The sequence below is a fragment of the Mobula hypostoma genome, chromosome 9, assembly GCF_963921235.1.
Source record: "Mobula hypostoma chromosome 9, sMobHyp1.1, whole genome shotgun sequence".
NCBI classification, from domain to species: domain Eukaryota; kingdom Metazoa; phylum Chordata; class Chondrichthyes; order Myliobatiformes; family Myliobatidae; genus Mobula; species Mobula hypostoma.
In genome coordinates, this window is record NC_086105.1 from 37,096,763 (window position 1) to 37,123,290 (window position 26,528).

At 38.8% G+C, this 26,528-nt stretch overlaps 1 protein-coding gene across 3 annotated transcripts in view; it reads right to left on the minus strand.

The window, feature by feature from the left end:
• The window catches only part of LOC134351649 (protein bicaudal D homolog 1-like), a 230,858-nt gene that overhangs the window by 14,617 nt on the left and 189,713 nt on the right, over nucleotides 1-26,528 (minus strand). For 2 of the 3 annotated variants that reach the window (XM_063058089.1, XM_063058091.1), the window contains one exon: nucleotides 2,230-2,315. In XM_063058089.1, coding sequence (XP_062914159.1) covers nucleotides 2,230-2,315 — 86 coding nt within the window. The remainder of the gene's footprint in view (nucleotides 1-2,229; nucleotides 2,316-26,528) is intronic. The other variant, XM_063058090.1, reaches the window with a different exon arrangement.

Sequence of the window (26,528 nt, forward strand, 5' to 3'; positions counted from 1 at the left end):
CTGGCATCAGCATAATCATCAACTTTCTGGGTGAGTGGGAGAGAGAGAGAGCAGGCAGAGCAAAGCAAAACATTTAAAAAGGCCAGCTATCCCGTCACCGTCTGCAAGGAGTTTGAACATTCTCCCCGTGACCGTGCGAGTTTCCTCCAGGTGCTCCGGTTTCTTCCCACAGTCCAAAGAGACATCGATTGGTAGGTTAATTCAGCATTGTAAATTGTCCCGTGATTGGGCTAGGATTAAATTGGAGGATTGCTGGGGGGCGTGGCTCAAACGGCCGGAAGGGCCTACTCCCCACTGTATGTCAATAAATAAATAAATACATACATTTAAATAATATGACTACGAGTGCAGAAAAGAGGTCTGCTACCGTGAGGTGTGCAGTTTAATGCCAGACTCTTCAGAGCCTCCCTACTATCAGTCAGGATTGTGCTCAGAGAGAGCATTCAAGTAACGTTTTATTATCCAGCAAAACTATTCTACTCAACCAGTAATGTATCTGTCAGCATAGACTCCTTTTACCAATGGCAATCAGTAACTGTAATTAGTTTAATTTTATTATAGCTCCTCCCACCAGCTAACATGGACAGGAAAACACCAAAACTTTGGTTCTCTCCTAAGTCACACATAACGTTGCCTTGGGTATACTGTTTATCCTGGTACTGTCATAACTGCTTGATCAAAATCCTGAAGTTTCCTAATGCTAAGTGAGTACCTTCACCCCACAGACCCAAGTTGTTTTAGAAAGTACCCCACTATTACCCATAGATATGTAATATATGTTGGTAAGTTGGACCTGTCAATGATTTCCATGACCCAGAAATAAAATGAAGATATTTTATCCAAGTCTGGGAGTGTTAGTGATGATGCAACATTGGGTGATCCACAGTGTACAAGAGGGTCCAGAATTAGAAAATAATTAAGGATATGCTATACTCCCAACAAGGAAGAAAAGGCTCCTCATATCTTTAACTTCATGGTGGGATGTGGAGGAGATGGGGTTAGGATGGAGGAGAGGAATATGACAGGGGGTAGAACATAATTGCTTACTTAAAGTAGATTGCTCAAGGGACATTGACATAAAGATGTTTCTGAAGAGGAGCTCTTGATTCTTCAGGATTTGTTTAGGGCAGTAGCACAACGGCATTGTCCATCTTTTTTCTTCCCCAAAGCCAGTAGTCTCCAAATCTCTGGAACCACAAGCACTGTGCTGCAAGCCCCAAAGTCCAGTCCCTCAGCCCTCCAAACCAGCTTCTCCTGCCCCCACATGCAGCAATTTCTCACAACCAGCAAAGAGATCATCAACCTCAGTCCAAACTGCATCCTTCTCACACGGTACTACTCCGTTTTACAATTTTCCCATCCATCCTGTACCTCTAAACATGGGGAACCCATCTCCAAAATGACACATCTTGACATCTAAGCTGTTATGTATCTAGGACTTTAAGAAGATAACATAATAACAAAGAAACTGTCCTCAATGTTACAGGTTTCCACTTCCATCACAAAAATGAGCAGTAGTCACTAAGAATGTATCATAATTGAGTGGTTCCAAATTACCCTAAAAATTATACATATATATTACTTTGGCTAAACAAATACCACATCTGTAACTGATGAACACAACAACATATATAGCCATATTCTGTTGGCTATTAATAGTAAGGATGCTAATAATAAGAAGTTTGCATACCTTATTTTTAGATCTAATCTTACAACTGTTAAATGTCACAAGGTTTGTACAATTTGCAGCTGCCCAATGCTGAACTACAAAGGAGGCATCATGCTATGACATTCATAGTTACAAAGACAAAACATAATGACTTTTCAATCTTTTAAAGGAATAAATGGCCAACTAGGGAGTTAGTTCATAGACACAATGTCAAATTATTTTTTTTATTTGTTGAAAGATTTAAAAGAACAGATATAACAAAGAGAGAATGTAGGGTGTATGGAATGATCCAAAAGAAGCAAAGTTACACAAGTTGACAGTGATTACAAGAACATTTGTTTAGTCACTATGGTAAAGTACATTGTGACGGAAGTGTAAAGACCTGAAACTGAACTGAAGCTGTGAGGAATAAACCCTCAAAGGAAAGGATCCCAGCATGCAGTGAAGTGAGAAGAAAACAGCTTGCCAAAATGCAGCAAAGATAAGATGGGCCACTTTTGACATGTATTTCATGGACAATGCATGCTTTGGACTGATTTCAGAGGTAATTAAAACTTTACCTTTCAGTTTCTGAGTCACATCCTCTGTCTAGTTGTGAGCAGTGTGGCGGTATGGATGTAGCAGACTGCTGACAATCTGCAAAAAACTGACAAATTAGACAAATATACAGAGAGATGACACATCAAAGTGGGTTAGTAAATAGAAAAAGACGGAACTGAGAGATTTAGTGAGGAGTTTCCACTTTTCAATTCTGCTGCCCGATTTATTTTATTCAAATGTACATATTGCCGAGTCTTTGTCCAGCAGAGACAGTGTGAAACCAGGATTAGAGAACTAATGCCCTGGAAAAGATTGTAGATGAACTTTGACCTTTTGGAAAAGAGGCAGGCAAAATCACCTGCCATGTTCTACAATACTAGAACTATGTCATTAATATCAGAAATTAATGCTGGTGGAAAGTTTATTTTTGAAGCTCTTTATGAGTTTATCAATAACTACTTCCTTATGTGAGTCCTTTAATAGAACTCTATTGCTGTCTCACGATGTTATACAGAAACAACAAATACAATATTACTGCAGAGGAGCTGTTCAGCAATATGATCCCAAAGCTAACTGCACAACTTGTTGTCATCTCTAAACAGGTGTGGAACCAGGGCCACAACACCTCATCAAAAAGAAACATTAACTAAAGGCTAATGTGGTTATACCTGTCTTAATTCCCCAGCTTCAAAACCTGAACTCTTCTATTCAAAAGTAGCAAATGTTGAGTGGCTCTTGGTCATAAAGGATTAGGCTCTCCCTGTGACTGCATGGGTTTCCTCAGGGTGCTGTGGTTTCTTCCCACCATCCAAAGATGTGCCACTTATTAGGTTAACTGGTCATTGTAAATTGTCCTATGATTAAGCTGCTGGTAAACAGGTGGACTGCTGGGAGGCAGGGCTCGTTGAGCCAGAAAATCCTGACTTGTGCTAAATAATTTTATTGATATTTTATATGGGTTTGTTGAGTTGTACGTGCGAGAACTGGACATCAAGCTGCGGTGTCGGGACTCTATTTGTGATCTTGTGCGTGCTTACTGTGTGTGGCTGTTGGTGATGTGTCTTTGCACCTTGACCCGGTACTAACGCTATCTTGTTTGGTTGTATTCATGAATATTCATATATGATTAATTGACAATTAAACTTGAATTGAATTGGAATAAACGAATCAAACAAATGAACATGTATATAGACAGATGGATAAAAAAGATAGACAGATAAATAAATAAATAAGGCTGTTAGTTTTTATTCTGGTGATCTGAAGTAGCACTTGTTTATGATGAGTGGTGAATAATTATGGCTCCTGTAGGATTTGAGGGCTGAGTTACATTCTAATAAATGCTATTGTCCTAATGAATCCTGTGCACACTGTGAGCATAATTTCTGTACACTTGGCAAGTAGAGAGCCGATGACCATAACATTTTCAGAAAAACAACTGTTGGTCTTTGCATTACTACTCACAAATGGATAAAGAACGATGGAAATGAGACAAGCCACTGAAGAATGCCTCTAATTACCATTACAGCCCATGTCCCTGCTTTAGGAAAAAAAGACATTGTTATTGATTAAGGTTCTGCATAGATTTTAGAAAGACTCACATAGGCCTGCTAAAATACAGAAATAACTATCGTGTTTTCTGGCACAATGGGTATGAGGATGTAAACAGATGTAATCATGTTCATGATACCAAATATATTGGAATTTACATCCCCATGGATGATTCCTAATAACTAAGAACCTCAAAATGCATCAAAACAGGAACATATGTATCTTGAAAAACATTACCTTTACAAAGTTGAGAACTTTACAGAAAAAACTGTTCAAAAAAAATAAATATAATTCTGTGGACCTGAGATGAATGAATCCAGCCCTTTCATTTCAAAGATTCTTATTTGCTTAACGTTGATCAGTCTAAGGATTAAAAAGCAATTCAGTAATGCAAGGGCTTCGCCGCATGTAAGGGCTAAGTATTTTCAATATGAACAGCAGCCATGAATTTCCTCTAAATTTCTCTAATTTGTTGCTTCTGTCAAAGTTACAGTAGTAAAGCATGAGGCTTGCTAAGCCTTTTCTAGGTAAAAACAATGCTGTTAATCCCAAGAACACAAGAAGATAGTAGAAGGAGTAAACAGTCTGGCCCTTCAAATCAATCATCTGCCCAATCAATAAATATGATCGTCGTTTATCCAGCCTGGTCTCAGCTTCTCTTATGCACAGCCCTCACTTCCCAATCATTCCAAAAAATCGACTTCCTCATTAGTTACACCTAATGATCCTCTGGGACAGAGAATTGCAGAGATGTACTACCCTCCAGGAGAAGAAATTCCTACACAGTTCTGCTTTAAATGACTACCCCACCTTACCTTGTAACTATGACCACTTCTTCAAGACTCTTCTATCAATAGCCATTCTGTCAGACACCCTTATGATATTATTGTACACAGCCCTTCTAAACAGAAAAGAAAACAGACACTACTTCAGTCCTGATGAAGGGTTTTGGACCAAAACATCGACTGTCTACCATTTTCTATAGATGCTGCCTGGCCTATTGAGTTTTTCCAGCATTCTGTGTGTGTTCTAATTCTTAAGCCTCTCATGAGAGGGCAATCCCATCATGCTACTGATCAGCCTGCTGCTTCTCTTTTGGACTTTCTCCAACACTACTAAATACCTTCTTCTAGAAGGAGAACAAAACTGTACACCGTGCAGGCAACTCCTATGTTATAGCAGTCAGGTAACAGAAGTTCAGCCTTACAAAATTCACAAATCACTGGCCAAAAAGTTAAGATATAGAATAAAATGTGGTCATAGAATTTATACAAAAGTAGTAAATAAATATACACAATATAATTTTTCAACTTGCGTTTCTTGATCCACATGCAAGCGACCTACCTTTGTTTTACAGAAAATCCCAATTCGGACAGGTTTCTAGAAGTGCAACCTTCACCTCCACCCCCATCCCACCCTTCAACATGGGAATCACCTCTGCTCCAAGTGCGGCCTCAAGAATTCCCTGCAGATTTGTAACAACATTTCCCGATTTCTAAACTCCAATCATTTTGAAAAACATGTAATATGCTAGTTGCCTTCTCAACTGCTTGTCGCACCTGTCTGCTCACTTTTTCCGATTTGTCATTATTGTGAGATTTCATAACACTTAGGTAGATATTATCTGATTACCTTTAAATGATTGAGACCCTTGCAATCTCACTGAAATAGATGTATGCAGCATATGCTTTTTGGATGAAACATTAAACTTTTCATGTAATGTAGATGTAAAAAGAATCCCACAGCATTGATTGATTAGTAGAATTGGAGTTAATCCCTGTGTCTTGGTCAATACATATCTCAATGTCATTAAAATAAACCAAGTTACTATTATGCTACTGTTTGTGGAGTTGTTGCATTTTCTGTAATCCAACAACAATCACACTTCAGAAGTACTTCATTGCTATTAAGGTATTCTGGGACAAACTGAAAGGGAGATATATGCTGCTATGTAAATGACAGCCCTTCTTTATCACAAAAAATGCACTTCTGCGATATTACTGATCAACACTGTTAAATTATACATGTTGGGATAACGATAATTTAATGTGTCATGTTCTACTTAGAGTTTAGCACATATTATGGCATTTCATTTTGCATTTATCATTTACTAAAAGACATGAAAATGCAACAAAAAGAGATAATGTTATAACAAATTTACTTCAAGCTGGACAGAATGCCATCTTCCCAAATCCAAATGCAAACCAAAACCCAAGCCTTTCTTTATAATCCTCAGCAGAAAAAGTGAAGGCACGCTCAGAGACTGGATCAAAAAACAAGTGACTGGAGCAACTCAGTGGTTCAAGCAGCATCTACGGGGGCAGAGGTGTGGTTGATGATTTGATTAGAATCCCTGCATTAGGCCTGAAAGTGCGGAGGAAAGACAGCCAGTAAGAGGAAGGACTGAAATGGAAGCTGGCAGCTGAGAGGTAAGAGGTAGGGTCTCCTTGTGACCATCCCTTTCAATTTAATTTCTCATTCCCATTCTGACATGTCTGTGGCCTCCTCCACTGCCATAATGAGGCCAAACTCAATTTGGCAGAGAAATATCTCATATTCCATCTGGGTAGCCTCCAACCTGTGGGCATGAACATCAATCTCTGTAATTTATGGTAAATTTTCCCCCCACCTCCTTTTCTTCTTCTATTCCCCATTCACCTCCTGTTGGTTCCCCTCCTGCTTCCATCGTTCACTATCCTCTCCAATCAGATTCCTTCTTACTCAGCCCTTTATCTCTTCCCCCTATCCCTTCCCAGCTTCTTACTTCATACCCCTCCTCCCTTGCACTTTCCCCTCACCTGGCAACTTGTCCCCCATCCCCTCTCTCCACCTTATTCTGGCTTCTGTCCTCCCCCTTTCCAATCCTGATGAGGGATTTTAACCCAAAAGATCGACTGTTTATTCCCTTGCATAGATGCTGTCTGGCTTGCTGAGTTACTCACTTTGTGTCTGTTGCCCAAGATTTCCAGTATCTGCAGCATCTCTTGTATTTACGATAGGGGGGATCAGGTAAGGTAATGAATGACGGTCAGCTGGATCCAGTTGGGGGTTGGGGAGGGCAGAGAAGGTAGAGAGTGAGGCTGGATGTGATAAGTCTAATCAAGGGATGGATAATGGACAGAAGGAGATGAATGGGAGAATGCGAGGGGAGAGTTTAATGGCAGAAGCTGGTGTGTGATGTGGAACTAGATACAAAAGGGATGGTGGACAGATGGAACCAGATTGAGGGAGGTGTGGGAAAGACAAGTCTAGGGAAAAGAAATAGAGATGGATGGGTGATACAAGATGTCGGATCATCAAGGCCACTGGCTTGCCAAAACCAGAATGTATCTATTTACCCAACTGTAGAAAACTGAAGAGTAAGGTGAACATTAGATGGTCATGGGTTTAACATTATTATGCCTGGTTTTGAGGGATTATAACCACAAGACCATTTTAAAGGTTTAGTGAAGAACAGGAAACGGGGCAGCAGTAGATAGAGGACTGGGTCTCTCTCCTGTAGCTTGAAAAATTTGGCTGCAGAGTAAATGCCATCTAGCCCAGATAAATAGAGTTGCTCTTCTGCTATAAACATTGTGGCACAAATAAACAAAAGAAAGACAAATTTCAAACATTAATTTCATTATTTTTACAGAATTCCAAAATGAACTTGTATACCATTTGTGATCTTAGGACAATTTGACAGAGTGTTTAAGAAGCAAAGGGATGTCATGTTTAAATCAATTTTAACAAGAATTGTTAAGACTCCAGATTGCAGTCCAGGATACCACCAGCAGTCTTCTTTGTCTGAGCTTCAGATGGACTACCATGAACTACCATGAACTACCATGGACTCTCAGTGAAGGAAGTTGCATTTGGCCAAAGGGGTGTGGCCTAGTGTCTGGAAATGACAAGTTATTGAAATCATTTATGGCAGTGACTGCTTTAAGGAACAATTATGTTTGATCAGCTGTTTTTGAGAACACTTTGTCTTTTTTCCACTGTCCAGAGGGTTAATAATTCCCCGGCAGTGGTTCAAAGCTATCATTAAACTCTAAACTTATTTGTCAAAAGTTTATTTAATTCAGTTATTAGATCTGCATTTCCAAATGCCAAGAACGAATAGTTCCTTCACAAGAAACAAAATTCCACCCTTTCATTCATGCAGGTCTAATGAGGCTGTACTAACAGCAAAAAAAATGTTAACATCCATGTAGTGGTAGCCATCCTACTGAAAGTGTTGAACTAATCAATAAAATACTCTCCAAATAATGTTTAAGCAGCAAAGAACTGTATGAAAATACAAGTACCGGTCCCTGCAAATTCTCCTGTACAATCAGAACTCATTCTCCTTCTAGAAGTTTTCTGAGCATAACGCTCAATGTTGAGATCCCTTTGCCTTGCTGTTGACCTTGCATGTCTATTACAGAAGCTATTACCAGTTTGTTTTCTAAATAGATAGAAACTATTAACTTGTAATAATGAAGAGATTCCTCTTTCACAAGAAAAGATCTTTAGACACCTTGAACGTAAAATCTGGATTTTTGGGATTGAGCTCATTCAAAAAATCTAGGTTAGTATCAAATCATTCTGTGATAGGAAAACACCAAATAAAACCTTATACTCTCCAATATAAGTTTTTCATTTACTACAATGGGACCTTGCGTTCATTTCAAACCAAACGTTTTACGTTGCTTTTCTTTTTGTGGCAAGGATGTATTTCAGAGTCACTGCTAACAATACAATGTCTCCAAACTAGTCTTTAAAAAGCATATCACTGAGAAGATCTGTGTGTCCTTGTGTTCTAAACACTTTACTTTGATCACAGGCGGAGATTTTACAGCTTGGTGGAACATTCCTGGATTGTCTTCCAAACTGCCTTGTATCAAAACAAACATGGATGTTTAGGGATAGACAAGGTTTTAGTGCACATCACTGGAACCTCTGTTACATATGATATCGATTTACATGACTACGTGAAAATACCTGAAACCAAATGTATTCCCCAAGCTTTAGTTTTGTTCACCTTATTTACTAATTAATTTATTAATAACTACACTCTTGAGTTCAGTTGATCGACCTAACTGTGTTCCAATAATTACAGATACATAAGACAAAATATAAAACAAACCAAAGAACTCTACGACTTGGAATGTTGGTAATATAGTGAAAATTCTCCCTCCACAAGCAAATAAAACCACAATTTTTTTTAAATGTAACATCATTGCCACTAAAAAAACACATTAAAAATAAAAAAGCAGAATACTTCCTGCTCATTCTCAGCATGTTTTAACCCAGACGCACTCTCAGCAGTGAACTCCATCTCCTGCATGTGCCTTGGAACCACGGCTCCCTTTTCCCTTCATGAATTCTCCAGCTAAAGGTAGTGGGTTGCAATTTTCACAGATTCTAGTGGTTCTCCACAGCTTTGCGGAGTGTAGCCACTCTTTAACGCAAGCCAAGACAATTACCAAGCCTGATTTTAACTGTAGAGATTCAGCATACTGTAAAAGTGGAGTGGTAACAGCCTCAAATTGTACTGCAGGGCCTGTAGTGGTGGTGGGGGGAGCGAATGTGCATGTTTACTTCAGGAGAGAGATAACTTTATTTGCATGTTAAACTCTGATAATAACACGTGGAAACCAAACTGTAATTTTGAGGAACAAAGGTCAGCCAAACATTTAGCGCCAGAATTTAAAATTGGCCTTCCTGTCAAGAAAACTACTACCATAATAGTGGATCATGTGATCAACCAGTGTGACTTTGCTGCTATGGTCCAGTGTGCAAGCCAGTACAAGTGTAATATTCATATGTTTGCCCAGTCATGATTGTCAAATCCCAAACAGGCTAGATATCATCTAAGGCTCTTCTGGCCTGCAAAACAGTGGTACATTTACTACTGAGCTACTGAGGAAGTATGTGTGATACAATGGTAGACTTTAACAAAGGTAATAAGACACAGTACAGGCATAATGGAAACAATATTTATCCGGCAAGGAAATCAGACCATCTCGAATGAGCACATCACAACTGTGAATGAAATATATTCAGAAATTTTCATATCAATCGATGCCTGTATTCAGACAGGGCCTAGCATATACAAGTGGATAAAAAAATATCACTGGGACAATAAACTCTAGCTTTGCCAGTGATCTCACCTGATGCCAAAGGTCATCTTAAACTTGGATTTGCAGAAGGCCTTTGACAAGGTGCCACACCAGTGACTGCTAAACAGGATATGAGCCCAGGGTGTTACAGGGATGATAGCGGCACGGACAGAAGACTTTCTGACTGGAAGAAGGCAAAGTTTGGGAATAAAGTGACCCCTTTCTGACTGAGGCTTTATAAGGCATTGGCCATACCATATTTGAATACAGAACATAGAACGCTGATATCTACAGCACATTACAGGCCCTTCGGCCCAAAACGTTGTGCCGACCAAGTAAGCTACTCTAGAAACTGCCTAGAATTACCCTACCGCACAGCCCTCTATTATTCTAAGATCTGTGTACCTCTCTAAGAGTCTCTTAAAAGACCCTATTGTATCAGCTCTACCACCATCGTTGGCAGTGCATTCCACACACCCACTACTCTCTGTGTAATAAACTTACCTCTGACATCCCCCTTGTACCTACCTCCAAGCACCTTAAAACTATACCCCTTTGTTTCAGCCATTTCAGCCCGGGGAAAAAGCCTCTGGCTATCCACACGATTAATGCCTCAAATTTGGAGTTTCTGAGTAGTATTGGACTCCATTTCTAAGAAAGGATGTGCTGGTATTGGAAAGGGTCCGGGGAGGTATACAAAAATGATCTTGGAAATGAAAGGATTAACATATGAGGAGGATCACTTTGAAATCTACTGGATATTGAAAGGACTAGACAGAGCGGCAACAGTAGAGTGTTGGCGCGTGGCCAGGTGGTTAAGGCATCGGTCTAGTGATCTGAAGGTCACTAGTTCAAGCCTCAGCTGAGGCAGCGTGTTGTGTCCTTGAGCAAGGCACTTAACCACACATTGCTCTGCGACGACACCGGTGCCAAGCTGTATCAGCCTTAGTGCCCTTCCCTTGGACAACATCGGTGGCGTGGAGAGGGGAGACTTGCAGCATGGGCAACTGCCAGTCTTCCATACAATCCTGCCCAGGCCTGCGCCCTGGAAACTTTCCAAGGCACAAATCCATGGTCTCACGAGACTAACGGGTGCCTATTATTATTAGACAGAGCGGACGTGGAGAGGATGCTTCAGTAGTGGAAGTGTCTAGAACCAGGGTGGACGTCTCTTTAGAACAAATAAGCTTAGATTTCTTCAGACAAATAAGTGTGGTGATTCTGTTGAATTCATTCCCAGAGACAGCTGGGGAGGCCAAGTCAGTGGGTATACTCAAAAAATGGGGAGAAGGCAGGGGAATGGTGTTGAGCGGGAAAATAAATCAACCATGATCGAATGATGGAGCAGACTCAATGGACTGAATAGCCTAATTCTGCTGCTGTCTTATGGTCATGGGCTTCCCACTGTCATTGCTATGAAAATAATGTAAAGACGTTCACAAGTTTTCTCAATTTGAATCTAACATTCCATTGTAAATACCACATTGAAATTTAAGCTGTCATCACATTTTGGGAACTAAATTATCCAAAGGAAATTATATCTCAGCAATAATAGTTGATAGATTTGAGGCCCTATTATCAGCTGTTATCATTGTTAATAAACATCATCTAATCTCAAGAATGATTCCTTCTGTTGAGACTGCATAAATTGATTGGTTAGATGCGTAGAGGCTAGGATAATTCCTTCTGTGAGAGAATCTAAAACTAGGGATTTAAAAATAAGACAGAAATGAGACAACTTTTTGTCCCAAAGATTCATATCTTTGAAACCTATTTTCTGAAAGGATAATGGAAGCACAGCCTTTGAACATTTTCAAGAAAGAGGTAGGTAGATTCCTGATAAGTAAGTGAATGAAAAGTTACTGCATAAACTGTAATGCCAAGTTGAAGTTACAAACAGATCAGTCATCAACTGATAGATTCTGGCATTGTACCGGATGACAGGAAAATTGCAAATGTTACTCTGCTATTTAAGAAGGGTGAGAGGCAGCAGAAAGGAACCTGTTAGACTGACATCAGTGGTTGGGAAGTTGTCGGATCAGTTGCTAGGAATGACATTACAGAGTACATGGAGGCACATGACAAGGTAGGCTAAAGCCAGCATGGTTTTCTGAAAGGAAAACCCTGCCTGACAAATCTACTGCAATTTTTTGAGGAAATTACAAGCAGGGTAGACAAAGGAGATGCGGTAGATGTGGTGTACTTGGATTTTCAGAAGGCCTTTGACAAGGTGCCACACATGAGGCTGCTTAGCAAGATAAGAGCCCATAGAATTACAGGGAAGTTACTAGCATGGGTGGAGCATTGGCTGATTGGCAGGAAACAGAGAGTGGGAACAAAGAGATCCTATTCTGGCTGGCTGCCGGTTATCAGTGGAGTTCCACAGGGATCAGTGTTAGGACCTCTGCTTTTTACGATGTATGTCAATGATCTGGACTATAGGATTAATGGATTTGTGGCTAAATTTGCCAATGATACAAAGATAGGTGGAGGAGTGTGTAGTATTGAGGAAACAGAGAGCCTGCAGAGAGACTTAGATAGTTTAGGGGAATGGGCAAAGAAGTGGCAAATGAAATACAATGTTGGAAAGTGTATGGTCATGCACTTTGGTGGAAGAAATAAATGGGCATTATTTAGATGGGGAGAGAATTCAAAATGCAGAGATGCAAAGGGACTTGGGAGTCCTTGTACAGAATACCCTAAAGGTTAACCTCCAGGTTGAGTCGGTAGTGAAGAAGGCGAATGCAATGTTGGCATTTATTTCTAGAGGTATAGAATATAAGAACAGGGATGTGATGTTGAGGCTCTATAAGGCACTAGTGAGACCACACGGAGTATTTTGTGCAGTTTTGGACTACTTATTTTAGAAAGGATATACTGACATTGGAGAGGGTTCAGAGAAGATTCACGAGAATAATTCCAGGAATGAAAGGGTTACTGTATGAGGAACATCTGGCAGCTCTTGGGCTGTATTCCCTGGAGTTCAGAAAAATGATAGGGGATCTCACGGAAACATTCTGAATGTTAAAAGGCTTGAGCAGATTAGATATGGCAAAGTTGTTTTCCATGGTAGGAGAGTCTAGGACAAGAGGGAACGACTTCAGGATTGAAGGACGTCCAGTTAGAACAGAGATGCGGAGAAATTACTTTAGTCAGATGGTGTTAAATCTGTGGAATTTGTTGCCACGAGCAGCTGTGGAGTCCAAGTCATTGAATGTATTTAAGGCAGAGATAGATAGGTTCTTGATTAGCCAGGACATCAAATTGTATGGGGTGAAGGCAGGGGAGTGGGGATGACTGGAAAAATTGGATCAGCTCATGACTGAATGGCAGAGCAGACTCGATGGGCTACTTCTGCTCAAATCTTATGGTCTTATGGTCATGCTTAGCAAACGTGACTTAAGGGACTGAGTGACCTACTCCTGCTTGTGAAACTGCAGCTCGATCAAAATGTGTATCAGATTACCAATCAAGTTTAGGCCAAGAAAAAAGGGTCCTGTACAGAAGACAGTTTATTGCTCGCGTGTGCATGTAGACGGTAATGCCAACAGTGTTTTTGTATGGAGTACACAGGGCAGTGCTATTCCCAATCTAATTATCCAGCCACAGCAAGGATACCTTTTCATCAGTCTATATTAAATTGACACCAGTTCCTAACCCAAATGAAGTCTGCTTACACAAGATAAATCCCACCGTTAGATTCTCAAATATGTTGAGAACCATTGTATTTTGGGACTTCAGTTGTGAAAAGTTTGCATTATACTCAGAAGAGTTATTCAAGTTCAGACTACCAGTAAATTTGTGATTAAGTGGGAATTCAGCTGCAGAGTGAACAAAATTGTTGATTTCAAGCTTGATGGATTAAATTCTGAATCATAAAGGTGAACCTGGATTGATAAAAGAGAAAAGATAGACTATAGGAAGGAAGGGTTAGATTAAAAGACTGGCACAATATGGTGGCTAAAGAGGCGGGAGGAGAAGATGGCGCGCCTGCGTGTGTGCAGCCCTCCGGTGAAAAATTATATTGTATCTGTTAAGTAGGGACCGTGGACAATTCTGATTTGATGGAGAATGGACGTGAAAGCACAGAGGAACATCTGGAGAAATTTCTGAAATGCCCATTTGCTGCTGTCGTTACTGTGTGGTCGGGAATCTTTCAGAGGGTAGGCCTCAAAATCCCTGGCCTTGCCTGCTTTTGGCGACCGAGAAGGAGGTTGAATTGTTCAGACAGAGATGGCGCTCAGTACTTGGTGTCGGAGAGCTGATCAGAGCTCGAAGTTTTCGGATGACTCAGAGTCGGATTGTGGTCGGCATGGCAGGGAGAGTTTTTCTTCCTTCTCCCGTCTGCATGAGATGTGGGACATTTGAGAAACTTTGAACTTTACTGAGCTCATGGACTTCTTCATCAAGTTATGGTATTGTTGCACTGTTGTAACTATATGTTATAATTATGTGGTTTTGTCAGTTTTTTCAGTCTTGGGGTCTGTCCTGTGTTTTGTGATATCACACTGGAGGAAATAATGTATCATTTCTTAATGCATGCATTACTAAATGACAATAAAAGAGGACTACGTGTCTTCATAATCTAAATCTAAAGTGCCTGTACTATGCTGTACAGTTCTATGTTCTATCTCCTAGTTCCACTCAAGGAGATTGTCAATGAAATGATTGACATTCGCAATGACAGAATACTTTGACCATCTTTAATCAGAAATTCACCCTCCTTCAGTGTGTTTTACTCTGTCTAAGAAATGTGTTCAATTGAAGTTAATGGAATGAATTTTGGAGGCAGAGAGCAAGCCCCTGTTGCTCTTCATGCATAAATTCCCAGGCTGATGTATCTGTAGGGCACATTTAGGAAAAAATACATAGGCAGCGAGAAATTTACAAAGAAGGCAGATGGAAAAAGATAGCGATTGACACATATAAGTATACAGGGATGACAAGAGATCCAGCACCATTGGTAAGAAGTAAGCAGATGTCATGGGACATCTCCAAGTTGGATGCCATACAAAGCCAGTAAGATGTGCACTTTTGCTAGCAGGGCCGGGTACTTGCCTTTAATGAAATTTATTAGAAGAGATCTTTTGCTAATATCATTAAGTATGGGCTACACATTTGTCCTCATCCATTTTCTATAATTCTACAATTCTTTTCATTTCAGCTGCAAAACCAATCTCTTTTGGAAATTATTACTGCAGTGTAGGCCAGATCACAATGAATTGCCACTTACTAAAAGTTTCCCTCCCCTATCCTCTTGCTATCTGCGTAGCTGTTAGTGCATTACTTCACAGCACCAGCAACCACCAGTTGGGGTTCAATTCCCACCACTGCCTACAAGGAGACCGCACATTCTCCTGTGAGTTTTCTCCGGGTGCTCCTGTCTCCTCCCACATTCCAAAGTCGCCCGTGTTAGGATTAGTAAACTGTGTTGGTGTGAGAGGCGTGACGGCACGTCTGAACTGCCCAGCACAATCCTTGCTGATTTGATTTGATGCAAATGATGCATTTCACGGTATGTTTCAATGTTTTGACATATATGTGACAAATAAAGCTAATCTTCTCCACTAACCTACACCCTTTCAAAGAAATGGGAGCCTAGATATTGCTTTGCAATCTTTGAACACTGTTACAGAACAGGACTGAGACAAGAGGTTCACGTGAAACACTGACTGGTTGACTGTGTCAGTTACAATGCAGTCCATTCTACTCATCTACTGCAAACTGTGCAAGTGCCAGCATTTGGCTTCATGGCCATGATATCTGCTGCCAGTATTTCTCATGGGACATGCTGCAATGTAGGCAGCATTTCTTCATCTACACTGGGGTGGTTCTACCCCACACGTGGATGTTGAACTGATAAGAGGGGTTAAGCAAGTGTTCTGGGGGGGCGGGGTGAATCAATGAAACTGGGGCAGTTGTGGAAGGGCAGTGCCTGCTGATTCCATGTGCTTTTTACATAGAGATTCTCCACAACTACAGTCAGTCACTCCAAGCAGAAGCTTACCAGGAAGTTTCTGTAAACAGTAAAGCCTCACGTGAGTGAAATTACACAAATGTCCACACTTTGGAAAAGGCAAAAATTCCAGCAAATTCTTGTTTTCGGCCTGTTTCACTCCACTAAAAGAAATGAAGATGAGGTCCTTTCTCCTTGAGTATGGTGCCTGGGTAAGTTGCAGCTGTGGCAGTGAGCACTGAAGTGTGAGATATGGCAGAGATCAGCAGCAGCAGAAAGTTCCTGAGGCTGGGAGGTCGAGAGTGACTTGCAAAAAGGCATTTCTAGGCCTGTTCCTTTCTCTTCTCTACTGCCTCCCATTTCTGGCAAGTTATCCAAGGAGGATTCATTTGCAGCAAATCACTGCACAGGAATGCCCACTCTAGAGGATTCTGTGTTCGAAATTCAACGAGATTCACAGTAGAAAGAAGAGAAATGCTCTGAGGCAATGAGAAGCAGTAAGTGCGGGTGGCAGCCATGGAAGAGGAAAGAATTGTCTCGAGGCCCAGTTATCTAAGACTGAGTCATGTGGGGGATGGCAGCAGGAGACGAGAATGTTATGACTGTTAAAGAGCCGAAGTGAGAGTTATCAGGAGGGAAGAGATTAAAGTAGACTACAAGACAGGAAAAAGTCTAGGAGTAAAAGGAAAATAAGAAAAAAACATTGGTGGGGAAAATTAGAATCAGAAATTATGGCCCATGAGTGGCTCAGAAAACTTGTTGTGAATTCTGGTTTTGGAGAATTACTGGGCTGCATCTGTAGTCAGCAAAGGTAGGAGGGAAGAACAGAGTTTGTCAGCTGGTGGGAAAAGTTCTGTAGACAGGGTAAAGTTGATTTAGGGCATTTATAAGCAATGGTTTGAAAAATGTGTGGCTGTCCATAAATACAAGCAAACTGATATATCTCGAAGGAGCATATGGATCAACTGGATAACTCTTTTAAAGTTCTTGCTATTCTTTAAATGAATGTTATAAAATAGCTCCTTTTATAACATTCTGTTACCTGTGGATTTGTGTCATGATAGCCATGCTGATATCCATTTTGGTCAGTTCAATTTTTTTTTGCAGTATTTTGAATTAAATTTCAACCTTTTAACTCTACTGGAAGCTTGAGAAGCTGTAAATCATACAACAGAATTGAAATTGTTGAAAAGCAAGACCTGTCAAACTCGTTTCCAAACTATATCTTGAAGAAATACCTGAAAGGGGTAAAGTGACATGTGACTGTTAATCAATACTGAATCAATAGATCAACAGCAATTTACTGTAAAAGTCATTAAGATTTTTTGCTTATAATTTCTGTCAATGCATCATTCTATAATGTAATATTGACAAATCATCAGCTTGTGAAGATCATGGACAAAGATTCAAAACTCTCAGTCAAATATATTTAGTCTGGTTTGATTCAATACTAATAAGTCTTGAACTGCAACTGGAGTTACATCGGCTTACTGAGCGCTGTCTCCCACTATCAAAAAAGAAGTAACCATTATGTATCACTTGCACTCTCAAATAATAGTCAGTGAATGGAAAAAACTGAGGCAGGGTGCTCGTTTTAACAATTACGTAACTGAATTCACAATTTACAGTGCAAATCTTGAAAGTATAACACCCAAGTCCCAGCGATATATGTAAACTTACCAGGAACCAGGTGTTCAACTTTCAGGTAAATACAAGTCAAAAGAAAGTTTTCTGAATTAATCAGGCATCACAAGAATGAGGATGGCCTAACTGGCAAGTGATTTATAGTAGGTCTGGATCTGGCAGCACTGTGTCAAATCCTAGGTTTCACACGGCTCTGTATAAATTGGCACAAACCTTTGATACAAAGGATCTTTAACCTTAGTATTTAATAGATCTTCGTATTTAATAATCATTAATACATTTAAGAAAAGTTAATCTTCACTAAATCTCTCTGGAAATGTTTGACAAATGGTGTTAGTAATTAGCAAAAGGTTAACAAAAAAAACACCAAACATTGGTGTCTGATGATATATTGTTAGATTTCATTAACACAGTACACAGAACAACATTTAACATATATGTTTAAACACCTGCTATTTTCAGTTTATTTTACAAAAGGGATATACAACAGTTCAAAGGCATCTTGTTAATTTGCACCAAAGAAACACTGTACTGAATGTCACTGATTTGTATGCATAGTACATCAGCTGAAGAGTTGAGGCTGAGATATGTGTAGCTGACAGAAACATTACTTAAGGTACTCCAGAGACTGTATCCGCAACATAATAAAAAGGATTCTGTCCTTCAAATGCACTTTAATTGGTAAGAATCATCATCAGTTCTTGTTAAGCCAATGAATGCTACCACATGGGCAACACTGCTATTAGAAATAGAACTCTTTGTAGCTGTCAGTCAAATGTTATTATATTCCTTTTTTAAGGTGTGAGGTTTTTAATCTAGAGATTTATTAGAGTGATTTCATGTTATTATCATGAATTTTAGTTGTGTTAATAAAATATTCTGAAAGGCTTCATTTTTGGACAACTTGAGTAAAATTTCAGTCAGCTAGGAGAATGCCATCAGATTAACCAGACTATTATTCATCAACATTTATACTTTTTCCCAGAACTCTGCATACAAATCTTAGACAATAAATAGAGCTGTTTCGATATTTCTTGCTTTCGGGAATTGTGTCTATAAAGCTTACAATGCTCATGTATAGAGTGATTTAACAGTCCATAAAGTTCTTTTGGATGAAAGCCAGCACTGTATAACAAGAAAACTATGTTTGAAGATCAGACAGTGGTGCTTTAAGACAAACCATCAGTGTTACCTGGTACATGGTGGCACACGTTTCTACCTTGATAACAATTCAAGGCCTGCATTAGCAGAAATGCAGCTTTACCCACAAAACAGCAATCACTTCACACCAGGGTTTAAAAAATGCGTGCAGTGCCCCTGTTGTGAAGAAATTCACACCAGACAATATCACCTGAATTGTTGAATACATTTCACTAATTAAAGAATATCTGTGAGAAAAAGCAGATTGTAAATTTGCTATCTTAATCTTACTCCCAGAACTAAAGTATTGGAGGAGCATTTATTGAAGTATTCACGTCACAGAAAGCCAACATTTTTTCACTGCCAATATATGTTTTAAAAAATCCTCACAAATTTGCTTAAGGGTGAATTGAGAATTACTTCTTAGGCAGTCCCTCAGGATCAAAGTTGGGCAGTTCTGACCAGCGCAGGCTGCATCAGGACATTTCACTTGCAGTGGCTTTTGCACATCGTCTCTCACAAGAACTTGGCAGAGAAAGGACCTAGCCCAATGGCAAGGAGGGCCAAGATGAATGGTGACCAGGTTCTGTTGCACACACACACACACACACACACACATCATGAACACATACACCATTCTACCCACACCCTTTTCATCAATCCTACTCACTTGCACCATGCAAAGAGCAATTTTAGAAAGCTGTTAACATGATTAGGTGTAAACACGAGGAATTCTGCAGATGCTGGAAATTCAAGCAACACACATCAAAGTTGCTGGTTTGGACTAAGTTTGAACTAGCTCTTCCTTCAGTTAGTCCTGACAAGGTTCTTGGCCCGAAACGTCGACTGTACCTCTTCCTAGAGATGCTACCTGGCCTGCTGCATTCACCAGCAACTTTGATGTGTGTAACATGATTAGGTGCACTGCTGTAACCCATGGTTTAAATTGGCTTGCAAATGTACAGCACATTGCAGTAAAGCGTCAAAATGATAGCAGTTTTCACAGGGTTTTAGAGGCAAGCCTTTAAGTTTTTTCCTAAACATAATAAAATATAATAAATTGAAAAAAACTCTAAATGCTGGAATTCTGAAACAATAACAAAATACTGAAACACGCAGATCAGGCAGCATGTGTGGAAAGTGAAAGTTAACAATTTCAATCCAGGACTTCGTAGAGTTTCTGAACATGAAACATTAACATTCCCACAGATGCTATCTGACCTGGTGACTGAGGGTATCTAGCACTTATGATTTTATTTTGGCACAATTACATTTTATTTTATTTCAATGCATCCTTCTCCCAAACTGATTATGGACCAACATATATAAAGGATATTTAAATATCCTATATAGAGTTTTTGGAAAATATATTTAAATATCAATGTTTTGAGACATTTGAATCAGATTGGAAGAGGAAATTTGCTTTGATTCCCTCTCTGAAGGTGACCTTCTGGGTTTAAAATGGATGATGGATGATGCTAAAAACAAGCGATGTGGCCAGCCAGCATCAACCGCACAATCGCCTGCAGTGTAAATAATTACAGAAGATTTTGATCTCGTACAGGAGCAAGATAAACCAGTTAGTGGAGTGGTGTCGCAGCACCAACCTTGCACTCAATGTCAGTAAGATGAAAGAGCTGATTGTGGACTTCACGAAAGGTAAGATGAGGGAACACAAACCAATCCTCAGAGGGATCAGAAGTGGACAGTGAGCAATTTCAGGTTCCTTTGTGTCATTATCTCTGAGAACCTATCCTGGATGCAACGTATTGATGCAGCTATAAAGAAGGCAAGTCAGTGGCTATATTTAATTAGGAATTTGAGGAGATTTGGCTTGTCGACTAGAACACTCAAAAACTTCTGCAAATGTACAATGCAGAGCATTCTGACTGGCTGCATCACTATCTGGTAATGGTGGGGGGGGGGGCGGCTACTGCACAAGATTGAAATAAGTTGCAGAAACTTGTGAAATTAGTCAGCTCTGTCATGCGTATCAGCCTCTGTAGTATCCAAGACATCTTCAAGGAGTTGTGCCTTAGGAAAGCAGCATCCATCATTAAGGATCCCCACCACCCAAGACATGCTCTCTTGTCATTGTTACCATTAGGAAGGTGGTACAGAAGCCTAAAGCTATTTTATATGTATGTTACTCATTTTTCCCTATATTTATTTATCATGTATTTCATTGTATTGTTGCCACAAAGTTAACAAATTTCATGACATATGCCGGTGATATTAAATCTGGTTCTGAATCTTATCCAGATCCCTCTTTAAAATTGTGTGTGTGTGTGTGTGTGTGTGTATATATATATTTGTCATATACTTATAGAAGGATGCAAAGATGAAATGTATTATCTGCTCAAGTTGCTACAAAAGTAAGGCTATATTTGATTCAGCTGGCAGAGATGAGCAACCTGTTTCATGCAAGTACCAACTGAGGAGCAACGTGGTGGAAGTGTCAGTCATCAAAACCCTCAGAGGTAAAATGAGCACAAAAAAAAACAAAGCAGAAGAAAGTTGGATACAGCAAAAATAATGAAACAAAACCAAAATAAAACTGCTGATTTGATTTATTTCAAGAGCATTCAACACAAAGGTTTAATACATCATGGAATACCGGTGAAAAGGGGTTCAACAAAATATCGCATCTCGGTGAAGCTGGACATAACAGCATACAAGTGCTGGATCAGTTTTGTTTAAGTATAACAGGACAGCAGTATGAATTGCTATATCATTATGTAGTACTTAATCATTCCACATATTTATTTCTCCTTGTATCTACCTTTATGTTTCTATTTACTGGACTGAGGAAAAGGGCTGTACTTGATCTTGAATATATCTGATGCCCATGGTCTCAGGAATTCTCAACCATTTTCAATTCCAAATTTCAACAGTTTAATCTGGATTTCAACAGTTTAAACAGTTTTGAAAACATATGGAGTATTTATCCTTGGGCGGTTGAATGGTTGTGAACTATGTGTCCCAATTAAGCCGTATTAAAAATAATGTATGAAGCTTTGCATGGTTTATGTGGTGAATTAGATAAAATACTTTAAGGACACATATTTATCAGTGGAGGCTCTTTGAACCAACCCTTTTTATCTTGAAAAAGCACAAACTTTAATGAAACAGGATTTCTTTAAGAAAATGGAAAATAATCAAGAGTTTCTTACGAAGAAGTACTGGAAGGCAGCTCATAATCTAAGGGATGAGATCACCATACTGGTAATCAACAGATTCAACTCTAAAAACTTTTGTAGGTTTATATACACAAGGTAATCTTCCTATGAAGGAGTAAAAATTCTCTTTGAGAATGAGGGAAACAAACATTTTGAATGTAAGAAGCATCAGCAGGAATAGCCAGTTAACCCTTTGAGGTTGCTTCCCATTCAGCTAAATCATGCCAGATCTTCTACTTCAAAACCATTCTTCAAAGTATCTCTGTATCCCCATATTTCTATAAGGGATATAACTGTGGCAAAAAGAAAGGCATGGAATTCCTCCATGCCCACTGTTAGTCTGGTACAGTCTGTAATTATATTCACCTCGGACCACCTTGAACTTAATTTAATGGATGGCTATTCGGCTGTATGGGCATGAGAAGGAATTCTGAAATAATTAAAGTAAAAGTTTAAATTATATTAATGTTTCACTGCATAAATTTACCTGATTCTCTTTGAACTACAATGCAATCTTAATGTGACTTACTTGGCTAATACTGCTCATAAAAATGAAAATAGTTCTGGCTATATAAAAAGAATGAAGTTTGATTTCCACATATTATGTTGAAAAAGCACACACTTTAATGAAATGTATATACACTTTAATGAAGCCCACAGTATATACTGAATAGTTTTACTAAAGGCTTCCATCAATATAAAACCTAAACATTTGATGGTACGGTCCATTAGATGCATCAATTCCCCTCAACCTGAAACTCCTAACTCTGTAGTGTTGGAAAGACAGTGTAGTGTCCTGTGGGTGGGTGGAGTATCACTGCTATTATAACACCATCCACACCCTTTGACCCTGACAGCCCTTTTCATCTCAACCATCCCAAATCTCATATTATCTTCACCACTTAGGTGTATTCAATGCTCAAACATTTGCTCTTCAGGGTAATGGGGTAGATCTTGACTTGCATAAAACGTGCAATATATAAATCTGTTTTCATACCCCCTGAGTTTTATTTCCATTGACTTCAATTACAAATTGAAGAGGAATGTAAAATCAGCTATCTCCTCACATTCATACAATCCTAAGATCTACCCCAATATATGGTGCCCACAGAGAAAGACCAACATTGGCATGACACGCATGTAATCAGTGTCTTTTTGAAACTTCAAAGTTACATTTGGGAAAACTGCATCAATGATAATAACGCAAAAAGTTACATAGTGGTGTAGGAACCTCAGATAGCTATCTCCTATATCTCTAGACCAACATGCCACGAGATCTCTATCACATGCATTTTCCTACAACGAAACTGTAACTCATTGGATATAATTCAGCAAACTCTGAGTATCCAGAATTACACAGCTAGGAGAACATTTCTATTGCAAATAAACAAAGCCAATCATTACAAAGATTGGGTATTTAATTTACTTCCTGATTCTTCTATTCCCTAAATACTCTCTTATTCACAGATAGTCTTATGCATACAATAAACTATTTTAGTAATTAATTTACAGAAGCAGTAATGCTCACCATACCAGCTCTCACTAAAATGTTATCGAAAATATGAAATGAAGATGGTACACCAACTGAAGGCCACATATCACATATATTCATTGAGCACCTTGATTTTAAACTGACAAAAAGTTAGTGAAACAATTCTTTAAATATGGGAACAGATCTATTAAAAATTATTTTGTCAAGAGTTAAATATTTACACATTAAAATCTGTCAACAATAGTGATTAAATATTTTGTATGAAATAGGATTTTAAAAAACCTCATTTACATCCATTTTGTTTATGAGATATCGAAAAGGTAAGGTCAACCAATGTAAGTGTGAAACAAGTTGAGCTGGACCCTAGTTAAATGGTTCTGAGTAACAGAAAATTCAGATATAAACATTCTGAATAATGTTTGAAACTGATTTGTTGCTTCATGTTTATACTGTACACAGTTCAGCCAGAATCCCAGTCAGTTGTCTTTCAGCTTCACATTCCATGCTTGTGAAAATGGCATTGAAAGTGTTTGTCATGTTGTGCCAAAAGTGCTTGAACTCTATTACCCTGGCCCAGAAATTAGAAATCCCTGACAAAGTACAAGGCAATAGTGTAATATTGAACTTTTCACTAATACAATTTAAATGAATCTGACTGTGTGTACCATTAAAAGATGTGTGTGTCATTAAAAGTGAGCAAAAATTACTCAATGTAAATGTAAATGTGGCAACTCTCATGAGTTTGAAAGGGTTGGTGACTAGAATTCCTCAGAACTCCTTAATCTTTGGTATACTTTGGAGGTTTCCCATCAAACAAATTGTCAGGCCAGTAAGACAGCTGGAAGAAGAGGCACTTGAAGACATTTCGGATGTAGAGATGGTCTAACTGATCTATTCCCGCCAATTGAGGAAAATGAGTAGCCTGCCGCATTCAGGATCTGCTAAACCAACAATCACTGCTGTAGACTCAGCACTCAAGCAAAGGTTGAAGATCAGGCCACATCATGGAAAATAGCTTCAGTTTTAAAAGGGGCACAGATCAGACCGTTTGTGTTATAAGGACTCCCACAAGAAATCGACCAAGAATTCAGACCTATACTTCAAGCTGCAGTCTATCCCTTCATATGAAATTAATATATAATTTCATTGTTGGAGTTGGCAAGTGAAGTTTAATGATATTTATTCCATTATTTGTCTTTGAATCCTTTTAGTATGACATAAAGTTATTAAGTTTTAGTATCAGATCCTTGGTCATATTTTCAGGGGAATTAATGCTTCAAGTTATGCTGTTTCAATTTTCATGCTGTTTTTCTAGAACATATGCCTGCATAAATTAGGGCTCAACTGTACTTTAATATAATTAAATGGATATTCCAATTTGTTAATTCTGAAATTATTATTCCATGCACCATAGAACTATAATCCACAATCATAAAATGAATAATGCTGCAAACTAAGTCTGTGAAAGGCTATTTACCAGATTGGTAAATATTGGAATATTCAGCGGTCCTGTCCCACTGACTGTTGGCATGGCTAGTTTCTGAAACATGGCTTTAAAATAAATTATTTCTCAAAGATTAGTCTCCCAAAAGATTACTTCTCTCTTGTGATCTCAGTATCTGGAAGTAAATGACTCTAAAACAGTCATGATCTTTTAAAGATGTTTTATGAAAGATTTAATTCTAAACTACTGTTTGAATGAAGTTTTGAAACAAAGATTCAGTGAGTGAAGAAATGAAGTATTGTACAACCTTGACATCCACATTCATGATGCTGTTAAAGTGCTTCAAGTGCCCTCTAGCGTCTGCTGTTTATGAGCATTACAAAAGGATGGTTGGGGAAGAACGGTTTGGATGCTATAATTTAGAACAAGCAAATACTGTAAGGGGCTGCAGGGGGACAGAGATAAATTGGGTGATTGGTCAATGGATGGGGTTTAATGGGGAAAATTAGCAGGAAGAATAGAGAAGAAAACTAATATTTAAAGGGTGTGACATCATAATGTTCAAGGAGACCAGTCAACACCCAGGTAGAACAGGTAAAAAGAAAGGTAAATGAATACGAAATAAAGGAAGTCTTGCTGCATCTGTAGAGAACCATGTTCAGTTTTGATCTCCTACTTAATGCGGTATTTTTGCTTTCAAGGTAATGTGACAGAGGTTCATCAGCTAAATTGATGGCATGAATGCATTGATATATGAGGAAAGGTAAGGGCAGAATGGACCAGTGCTTATTATAGGATCGATGAATGAGAATGACCTCATTAAAACATGTAACATTCTAAGGAGTCACGCCAGGGTAGATGCTGTGAGGATGTTTTCCATGGAGCTGAGGTGAAAAATTGTTAGCTATTGATAGATAGCCTGCTCTTCCTCCTGTTTCTTATATTATTCACAAAATAATAAATACTTTATTTCAGAATAAATTTAAAATATCATAAGAAATAGATATCCGACAAATTTTCTAGCTGTTTTTGTTAAATGAAGTCAGCAATGTGGGCCATTTAGTGCTTCAAACTTGTTCTGCCTTACATGATGATCATGACTTCCTTTCTATTCTGTTCTAACTAACTACATCACCTTGATATCCCTTGACCCTCTTCACATACAAAATCAATCAAGTTTGTCTTTAATATTCAGCATTTAAAAATCAATAGTCCTTGGGGCAGGGGGTTGTAAAGATTCATTACTCTTTGAGCAAAACAAAATCTTAGCTCTGTTTCTGAATGGCTGATCCCTTATTTTGAGCCTATGACTCCAGATCCTCTTCTATTGCAAAGTAATTAATTAGTCCTGACTCATTGCACAATATTGAGTCTCACCGAGTTAATTTCTGTACATGGGCATCTAGCAAACTATCTTGAATGTTCTGCATGTAGTGTTCCTCCAATATTAGAGACATATAAGGATTTGTTAGACAGGCACATGGTTGATAGGAAAATGAAGGGTTATAGAGGAGGAAAGGGTTGATCTTAGAGTAGGCTAAAAGATCAGCACAACATTGGGGCCAAAGGGCTATACTGTGTTGTAATGTTCTATGTTCTATTACTGTATATTGGATTCAATACAGAAAAATCACGTTCATTATTGTACTACCCTTGTTTTGAGCACCAGTAATTTCCTGATGTAACTCCACCTAAAATTACCATGATGATTGTATTCCTATCAATCATCTTGTTGATAGCAAAAACTAAGTTTCAGCATAAAAAGACTGATTCCAAATACAAATAAGCTTAAAATGTTAAGATTACGTACAATAAATGTTTCACATAAAA